This window comes from Megalops cyprinoides, chromosome 22 (assembly GCF_013368585.1).
Source record: "Megalops cyprinoides isolate fMegCyp1 chromosome 22, fMegCyp1.pri, whole genome shotgun sequence".
NCBI lineage: Eukaryota > Metazoa > Chordata > Actinopteri > Elopiformes > Megalopidae > Megalops > Megalops cyprinoides.
The window spans coordinates 26,250,802-26,260,554 of record NC_050604.1 but is presented as its reverse complement, the minus strand read 5'-3'; the positions used below and the strand labels follow the sequence as shown (position 1 = coordinate 26,260,554).

General features: G+C 47.5%; 1 protein-coding gene across 2 annotated transcripts in view; it reads left to right on the top strand.

The window, feature by feature from the left end:
• The first annotated feature begins 902 nt into the window (after positions 1-902).
• kdm2aa (lysine (K)-specific demethylase 2Aa) overlaps positions 903-9,753 on the top strand; it is a 22,408-nt gene continuing 13,557 nt past the window's right edge. For both annotated transcript variants that reach the window (XM_036517310.1, XM_036517309.1), the window contains exons 1-8: positions 903-1,294; positions 7,182-7,320; positions 7,844-7,922; positions 8,091-8,137; positions 8,490-8,668; positions 9,230-9,336; positions 9,428-9,521; positions 9,699-9,753. The exon at positions 9,699-9,753 is cut by the window's right edge and continues 99 nt beyond it. In XM_036517310.1, coding sequence (XP_036373203.1) covers positions 1,259-1,294; positions 7,182-7,320; positions 7,844-7,922; positions 8,091-8,137; positions 8,490-8,668; positions 9,230-9,336; positions 9,428-9,521; positions 9,699-9,753 — 736 coding nt within the window. In that variant the 5' untranslated portion in view covers positions 903-1,258. The remainder of the gene's footprint in view (positions 1,295-7,181; positions 7,321-7,843; positions 7,923-8,090; positions 8,138-8,489; positions 8,669-9,229; positions 9,337-9,427; positions 9,522-9,698) is intronic.

The window sequence follows — 9,753 nt, the reverse complement described above, 5'->3', positions numbered from 1 at the left end:
CAAGAGGACTGTACGCCGATTGGTGGCCTCAATGATCCCGTTTTGGCATTCTACCCAATCGTGTCTTCTCTTTCGTTGATTGACAGGAACTTCCCATCAGTGAGAACCCATTTTGTTTTTCATCTGAACTGCCATTGGTCTTCTACCCACTACTAAACTTTTTTTGGTCTATACGTCCAATCCTTTTCAACAATTTACCCCTCAGAGTGGCATCATGATGGACCAATGAAAATATCGCCGGCTGCCTTGTTTTCGTCAATGATTGGATTGTTCCATGGCCGGAGGCGGGTTTTCGTAGGAGGCTAGTGCTGTTTTGTGACGAGTTGAAAATGGCGGCGAGTGGCGGACCACATTAACTTTATCGGATAATAACACCAACAACAGCGATTTAAAACGCCAGAATACTCGCGTAAGAGGAGATACGTTCGGGCTGAACTCGGAGCGCGGTTTCTGGGATTTGCGGGGTAACGTGTAGGCCGGCGCGCCGCGGGACTTTTCCGTCTGAAGCGACTGAAAGTTCTTCCTAAATAATAGCTGCCGTTGGATTTTAAACTTGGACGTTCCGTCTCGTGAAAGCTCGCTAGCCGAACAGCTCGCGTTGGCACGCGAGGTGTAACGTTAGGACAACTTCTCTCGCGCCAGTCCCGGTGGCGGCGCGGCGGCGGCAGCGGCGGGGCAGCGGCGGGGCAGCGGCGGAGCGCGGTGACATTAACACCGCAGCGTTCGGGGCAAACACACCGCTCCTGAGCGGCTGGCGGCTGCTGCTGCCTTAATCCAGCGGGGCTGCTAACGCGCTAACGGCGTAACGGAGCTAGCTGTTACGTTCTCTCGAATTCGTTTTTGTGTGGGGCTTTGCAATGCTTCCTTTTAGTGCGGGCTAGTTAGCTAGCCAGCGAGCTAACTTAGACAGTTCCGTGTATATTGTAAAGAATTTATATTTTTATAGAATTTCATTATTTTTTATAACGGATATTTTTAATTTGTAGTGGGTACAATGTTCGGCTGTGCGACTCGTGTGGCTGCGCTTCTGTCATTTCGATAGCTGGCGACCTAGCTGACTGGGTAACTAGCTTGGGCCACGCTCTTAACCATAGTTTGTTTCTTTCGCTGCTTGCTATGTTTATTTTCCACCACGCATAGGTATATCAAGAACGTACTTAAATAATCATACCAGTAAGTAAAATACTGGAGAGTTTTTGCCAGTGAACGCCGTGGGAATAAGTCATCTAGCACGCTACTGCCCAACTTTATATTGATCATGGAAGACGCCCGTCCTCGATACAGCAAGCGACTGGTAAGTGATATGTCATGTTTTTGTCCTTGTGCGAAGTGTCTTTATAAATGAAAGTGCGTTTCAACTGTAGTCATTTTAATGAACTTAATCACAAAATAGAATCTGCTTTTGTTGATAAGTGAGAAAAGTTGGCCAGCGAGCTGTGTAGCTGTCGTGGCTTGCGTGTTGGCATGGCGATAGACGCGCGTTAGCGTTTAAACTTCAGCCTGAAGCAGCTCTGTCCCTCGCCGTGTCAGGTGTGACATGGTTAAGGTGAACATGGACGGACAGAAGGCGAAGTGGAACAGCACAGGGGATCTTTCTTAAAGCTCCAGGAAGTGTTAAAAGTAATCTGATATTTCCAGGCTGGTTAGTTAACTGGTTATCCAGACTAACTAGTGTAAGTGGTAATGATGTAGTTGTTTTGAGCTGCGTGCAGAGCCATGTGGAGCGGGTCGGGCAGCCCCTGCCTGCAGCTGCGCGGCGCCGGGGCGATGCTGCTGCGCGGCGCGCTTCTGTCAGAGGCGACAGTAATGTCACATTGCCCTGGAAGTGCCATATATTTCTGTCACGCAGAGGTGCGAACGTAGCAGTTGTATTTAATTTAGTAAATCATTTTTGAGACTCGATTAATTGGTGTAGTGTTTTTTGGCAGTTGTTGTGCCTACCCAGGTGTCCCTGAAGGTAATGTCATTTTTGATGTACGGAAGATGCGGTCGCGATTTCGGCACATAGTTATTTACCATGTGGATCAGACATTTTGGCATGTCCATATCGCTACAGGACAGCTGAATGTGACAACTTTCCCCGTTCATTCAAAACTCCATCCCATTACACATGGGACGACCCTACAATCTACTGCTGCCTAGTGCTAATCATTGAAGAGAGTTGTTATTCACTTTTTAAAGTAAAAGGTACTGTACAGCCCCACTGTTTGGTTGGTTTGGGGTATTAATGATTAATTTCACCAGGCTTAATATCGCTCAAAGGGTTTACGATGTTGCTGCTTCCTTGGGTACAGTTATGGTAAACTCGCTACCAAAGTAATTCTGTCTCATTATGCACATTTTGTATATGTAACAGAACAGCGTTGTGTTTATGAGCACCATAGGAATCAAAAATACGATAGTGTGCCAGGGATCCACAGAGGCAACGTTTATCAGTCTGAGTGAGACTCTCAGGGTCCAGCAGTGATCTGTCACATCAGAATTCACACAATTCAAGGTGAAGCATCACTCTCCAGCATGGGTATGATATCAAAAATGTTGACAACACAGAGCATAATTTCCATGATGTAATGCAGAACCACACCTCGCAGACTGCCATAATACCTGTAGACTTTGCTTCCTGTTGCACGCCTTGACCAGCGGCTTCAGTTTATCGCTGTCTTGATTGGGCGTATTTATCTTACCTCCCCAATTCTGAGAGTGTAACTTGCTGGAGACAGAGCTGGAATCCCTGTTGGACTGAGTCCCACCGGGATGGCAGCTGATTAGCCCTGCTCTCCCCCGTTCGGCTCACCCCAGGAGGGGAGAGCTGCTTCTGGTGTGTCCGGACATCTTTTCAACTCCCCCACAATTAGCTGCCATTGAGTGACGGAGAACGGGAGAAAGGACAGGGCAGGTTAATTACAGTAATTAGGGTACAGTGAATGAGGGCTGGGCCTGAGCGTGCTCTTACTTTGTGTGTGTGTGGCAGTGAATTGTAGAAAAAGATGCATGGAGAATCAGGCCGGTCAGAAGAGGGGGCGTTTGTGAAACTCAGAGGCTGCTTAGGCTCAAAGTCGCTAAGTCTGAGGTTGGAAAGTGTGAAAAAGAAAGTGTTTGTACTTGAATGACTGAAACATTCCGTAACATACAGATTGACTAATCATGCTGTGTAAACTGTGGTAATTACATTACATTCATTATATACATTAATTTCTGCCTATACATTTTCATATGCTCAAAATGACAGAGCTTTAACAGGATCTCTCCATGCCAAATTGTTTTAGTCTTTTTTTTTTTTTTTTAAAGATGGAAATTTTTTACGATCCAAATCTGAGCATACATGTGGAGCTACATATATAAAACCCGTTTTCTCAGGGACATTGTAAAAACAAAAATTATTTATAGTTTCTGTTCATACACAATTGAAGTGAATTTATTTGTCCCCTTGTACATTTGCACAACTCAACAGTAAAGAATGTAAAAGAGGAACAGCATTCTAGATTAACCCACCATACTGTTTCACAAGGAGAATATTTTAAATGACCATATATGGGTATGACTATCGGATACCTCAAATCTGAATGTTAGAAGCGGAATACTTTAATAACTGAACATACATTAGAAACAATACGGAATGTATGAAATAATTGTTCTTATTTCTTTATCCCAAGGATTGCAGCCAAGTCTTAATGCTATGCAGTGTCTTGGTTTCATTTTTTGCAACGCTAAAGTAAATTTAAGAGAAGAGTCTAATTCTTCTCATAGGCATCTCTACTAATGCCCTTTTGCCTCTTTAAAATGAAGTGTAAAGTCAACTGTCCAAACATTTCAAGGGAGGAGTAGGTTTAGCTATGTGGAACACATTGTGTTTTGCACTCTTTTGATTAGTTTAGTTTGTAGTAATAGTTAACAACCCACACTTCATTTTCTAGTTCATCTTCACGCTTAATTATAATTGTAAAATGTCAATTAATTCAGTAGTTTTGAAAAGGCAGTGTAGATATTAAGATCCAGATCAGCAGGCGCATGTATAATGGTGGTGGGAGTAGTTGCTGTGATTATTGGGGCTGACTTTGTTTCACCCCTTTGAGACTCAGTACAAGCTCATAGCTAAAGAGCTTTTTCAGCTCAGATTTGGGGTCGAATGTTTGTCATGGGAGAGAAGTTCAGGAAACGGGAGTGATGGTGAGAGACCGTGTGGGTGTGCACATTCAGCATATAGCGCTGTAATATTACAAGTCCTTCTGTTTAGTTTCAGCCTTAGTTTAGTTGGGTTTGCTTCTTTAGATCACAGTGCCATGCAAGACAGTTTCAAACACCTTTGGCTGAAAGAGAGAGGAGACTGACTTTATACAGCGAGTGCAGGGAGAGAGGGAGAGTGCAGGGAGAGAGAGAGAGGAGAGAGAGAGGGGTAGTGCAGGGAGAGAGAGAGAGAGGAGAGAGAGAGAGAGTGCAGAGAGAGCGAGAGACCATGTGAGCAGGGATGCAGACAGAGTGCAGAGAGAGGGGGAGGGAGGAGACGCTGCAGAGGAGAGTGATGGCAGAGAAGCGACTGCAGGCCTTTCTCAGGGAGGGGATGATGGAGGCAGGAGATGGAGCTCTGGCACAGAGAGGGACTGATGGAGTGATGGAGGGAAAGAAGAGGGAAGGAATGGTGACACTGAAGGTGCGAGGTGTGTAGTGTCTCTTCACACTGCCACAGAGACGCCGTAGGCAGGCACTAACCTCACTGCTAGGCCTCTAGATTGTGGGCATTGCCTTTCACTGCTGTTGCCTGTTGTTGCAAAGGGTATTTTGTCATTGATTTTTTTTTCTTTTGCGTAGAGAGAGAGATGTGATGCGCACTCGGGGGACGGGGCTTGCCCTTTGCTTTTTCACATTCTGCACGTTGTAGTGAGGCGGCTTCCATACATTACAGCAGCGCAGAAGTGCATACTGCAGGATTAGTGGGCTGCAGAGTGCAGGAGATGCTGAAAAACAGTGCCTGCTGGGCGGATAGCTGATGTAGATATGCCGTGTAGATCAGGGACTGGCAGCTGTGGTGTTTGTAATGCTGCAGTGCTGTTAAGTCTGCCCTTGCATTGGGTGATTTACGGCTGGAGGGTGAGGATGAGGATGGGGATGAGGATGGGGATGGGGGTGAGGATGAAGATGAGGATGGGGGTGAGGATGAGGATGAGGATGAGGATGGGGGTGAGGATGAGGATGAGGATGGGGTGAGAGTGAGGATGGGGTGAGTTCAGACCCGGTGCAGTGCAGTGTCTGCAGTGAAATGCGGCCTCAGTGCTGGGAAAGGAGGGACGGTGAAGGACTCTGCAGCTTCACATGCCTGTGAAGGACCACTGCACTACGTCACCGCTCCTGCTTTACTCTCTGAATATTCTTGCTCAGTGGTGTGCGTGTGTGCACACGTGTGTCCATCTGTGTGTGCATGCGTTAGTGTGTTGGTGTGTGTGTGTGTGTGTGTGTGTGTGTGTGTGTGTGTGTGTGTGTGTGTGTGTGTGTGTGTGTGTGTGTTGGTGTGTGTGTGTGTTGGTGTGTGTGTGTGTTGGTGTGTGTGTGTGTTGGTGTGTGTGTGTGTTGGTGTATGTGTGTTGGTGTGTGTGTGTGTTAGTGTGTGTGTGTGTTGGTGTGTGTGTGTGTGTTGGTGTGTGTGTGTGTGTTGGTGTGTGTGTGTGTGTGTGTGTTGGTGTGTGTGTGTGTGTTGGTGTGTGTGTTGGTGTGTGTGTGTGTGTTAGTGTGTGTGTTGGTATGCAGAGTATTTCTCTGTTGATGTGTGGTTGGAGAGGAGCGGGATGCTGTCGGCAGGTCGGCAGGCCGCAGCCTGAGCCGCCGGGAGCCGTGTGACTCAGCCTTGTGTTTGGCCACTCAGTCTCTGTTCTCTGTTTTATTCCCTCTGAACTAATGGCTTCATTAGACTCGACCGAGCTGCTAACCCAACACTGATACGGGGTTTGCCATGTTGATGGCTATCTGCTCGAAGTTGCTTGTGAAAGATTTTCTTTTTAATTTGTACCTCTTTAAACCAGTAATGGTTATTATTCAGTCAAAGTAAAGTGACAGATAGAGCAGGGGCAAGCACACACAGGGGACCACAGCACCAGTGTTTGAGAAATGTCGTTTAGAACGGCACTGGCTTTGGCAAGACATTTCAGTCGGTGCCCAATATGGGGAACCGTGGGTAATTAGAGTTTTAGAGACGGTCGTTCTGTGCCTGTATGGATGGAAGGCCGGGTTGAGTGTGGGCATGTGGAGAGGGCCTCTCTGAGGTGGAAGAGATGGAAGGAGAGGAGTGAGACACTGCACTGGGAGGGATGGATTATCCCTCTCTCATCTGTTTTGCCCTTGGGGCGGGTGCATTAGGCATAGGGCAAAGACATATCTCTCTCTCTCTCTCTCTCTCTCACCCCCCTCTCTCCCTCTCCTCCCCCCTCTCTCTATCCCTCTCTCTATCCCTCTGTCTCCCTCTCTCCCTCCCTCCCTCCCTCTCTTTTCCTCCCTCTCCCTCTCAAATCTCCTCTTTCAGCCCTGGGAGTTGAGTGTGTGCAGCAACATTAGTATTAATATCAAAGCAACAGCCTATGGCATATTCATTCACACGAGGCACAAATGAATTCCCATTGGGGTTAAATGAGGAGTGAAGTTTTTCCCCATTCATTAATTCAAAAATTTCTGCTGCATTCCTGAATTCCTGGCATCTCTAGTCCATATATTTTCCATAGAATCATGACCTTTATCAGTGTTGTTCAGGATTCGGATACAATTGTCTTTCTTATTGGAAATGTACACTAACATTATTTGGTTATCATTCAGCCCAATCCACTCTTTGGCTGTAGCAACAGTGCAATCCGAGCTGGACCAGGCTGAATATTTCAGCCTGCTGGGGCTTGGGTCCATACAGCACTCCACCCCTGAGATTCTCAGGGACTGTGTGTTCATTCTGCTGCTGTGTATTAAGAACACTCTTACTTTTGCATCCCTTGGGCTTTTTTTCCATTTCGTGGGTCAGTTCGCTTAGGCTCCTGTATATTTCTGATGTGTAGACAAATATATCAAATGAATCAAGGAGTGACAGAGAAATTTAGAAATTATCGGAGAATAAAACACTGAACATTGTTCACTGCTGAATCATTCTTGCGACACCGTTAAAAGAACTGGAATCAGTGTGTTTTGAGTGGAACTGTTCTTCCTGCCCTCAGCGGTCGGGCACGCGGCGGCGTTACCAGGACGATGGCATCTCGGACGATGAGATCGAGGGCAAGAGGACCTTTGACCTGGAGGAGAAGCTGCAGAGCAACAGATTCAGCTCTGATAGGGTGAAGCGCATGGAGGGAAAAGGTCAGAGCCCGAACTTGGTGTCACTGCGTTGCCTTCGTTATGTGGCCTACTGAAAGTTTCATTAATTTAATGAAAGCGTTTGCTTGGATCGCTCCATGGACTAATCTGGGGTGTGTGCTCACAAACAGTTACGGATGTGCTATTCAGTCTACATTTAGGAGACAGATCTCCCAGCGTTTCTTACGCCATTATGCACACCAGTGCCTGAGCCAAAGATTCCAGCAGCAGAAACAACATCTCATTAATGTACGAGTGCTTCGGCTGCTTCATCTTACCCCCTATCTATAACAAACGTTTAAACAGGAGCAAGGGGTCTGTCTGTAGATAAACAGTAAAGAGTCGGTGGATGCATTTAACACTGAAAGAGTTTACATTTCATTGTGTAGTTCATCTTGCCTTGCTTTCTTCATCATGTCGGGCTGCTCTTTGTGGTGTTTGTTAGCCGTATGGCTTTCTGCAGTGTAGTGTTTTCACTGTGTGTGTGTGTGTGTGTGTGTGTGTGTGTGTGTGTTTGTTTCTGCAGACTTCACATTTGAGTACATCCAGAGAGAGGGGCTCAGGGACCCCATCATCTTCGAGAAGCCAGACGGACTCGGCATTAAGTATGACGTCTCTCCCCCTCCTCTTTCTCCCTCCATACCTGAACCCCCCTCACTCTGTAATGTAAATGTATACAAATGTGATCACAGACACACAGCACAAAAGCTACTCCCACTGCTGACAGCAGAGTTTTTGAAATGTAAAGGTTTTCCTTGAATTCTCCCCGTTAGGATGCCGGACCCAGACTTCAGTGTGAACGATGTCAAGGTGTTTGTAGGTAAGCGCCAGTCTCTCAGTCTCCCTCTCTCACGCTCACTTTCTCTTCAATTCATTTCTTGCCTTTGGTTTGATGAGTATATCTGGGTTTATGGCCTGTACCCCTCACTGTGTTTTTCCTCTCTCTCCCTCCTGTCCCCTCTCTGTGTTTATCCTCTCTCTCCCGCCTGTCTCCCTCCTGTCCCCTCTCTGTGTTTATCCTCTCTCTCCTGCCTGTCTCCCTCCTGTCCCCCTCACTGTGTTTTTCCTCTCTCTCCCGCCTGTCTCCCTCCTGTACCCCTCTCTCTGTTTTTCCTCTCTTTCCCGCCTGTCTCCCTCCTGTCCCCTCACTATCCCCGCTCTCTGTGAGGCAGGCAGCAGGAGGGTGATTGATGTGATGGATGTGACGACGCAGAAGGGCATTGAGATGTCCATGGCCCAGTGGAGGCGGTACTACGAGACGCCACCTGCGCAGAGGGAAAAGCTGTACAACGTCATCAGCCTGGAGTTCAGCCACACCAAGCTGGAGAACCTGGTGAAGAGGCCAGCATCGGTGAGCCACGCAGACTGTATACCGCCACACACACACCTGTGTGCCTCCTGCAGGCTTTATACCTCCACACACACACCTGTGTGCCTCCTGCAAGCTTTATACCTCCACACACACACCTGTGTGCCTCCTGCAAGCTTTATACCTCCACACACACACCTGTGTGCCTCTTGCTGTCCAGTCACCGTATCTGTACTGTACTGCATTAACTCTCTCTCTCAGTGTAGCGCTAATGTACTGCAGTGTCCAGTCATCTCTGTATCTATACTGTACTGTATTTCCCCTCTCTCTCAGTGCGGTGTTAATGTAGTGCACTGTATTACTCCTCTCTCTCAGTGCAGTGTTAATGTAGTGTACTGTATTACCCCTCTCTCAGTGCAGTGTTAATGTACTGTACTGTATTAATCCTCTCTCTCAGTGCAGTGTTAATGTGCTGTACTGTATTAACCCTCTCTCTCAGTGCAGTGTTAATGTGCTGTACTGTATTACTCCTCTCTCTCAGTGCAGTGTTAATGCAGTGTAGTGTGAATTTATTGGCCGCTCTCACTGCATGTTCCTGTACAGGTAGATCTTATCGACTGGGTGGACAACATGTGGCCTCGCCACCTTAAGGAGCGGCAGAGAGACTCCACCAACGCCATCATCGACATGCAGTACCCCAAAGTGCAGAAGTGAGTGCATCTTCCTCTCTCCCTCTCTTTAATCACAGAAGGCTGGGTTACTCTTCCCTCACCTCTTCCTTTTCGCCCGTCTCCCGAGCAGGTACTGTTTGATGAGTGTGCAGGGCTGCTACACAGACTTCCACATCGATTTCGGGGGCACGTCTGTCTGGTACCACATACTGCGGGGTGGCAAGGTGAGAACGGACTACAAAACCTTAACCCCCAAAAAACTACATTTCCCACAGTGCCATTTGAACAGAAACCCACGGAGAGTGTCAGGGGGGAGGTCTCAGAATGTTTACAGTGCAGGGGGCTTGCTTTGCTTTGTTCGGTGTTACTCACAGTGTTGCTGTGCCCCCCGCCTCTCTCAGGTGTTCTGGCTGATTCCACCCACACCCCAGAACCTGGAGCTGTACGAGAACTGGG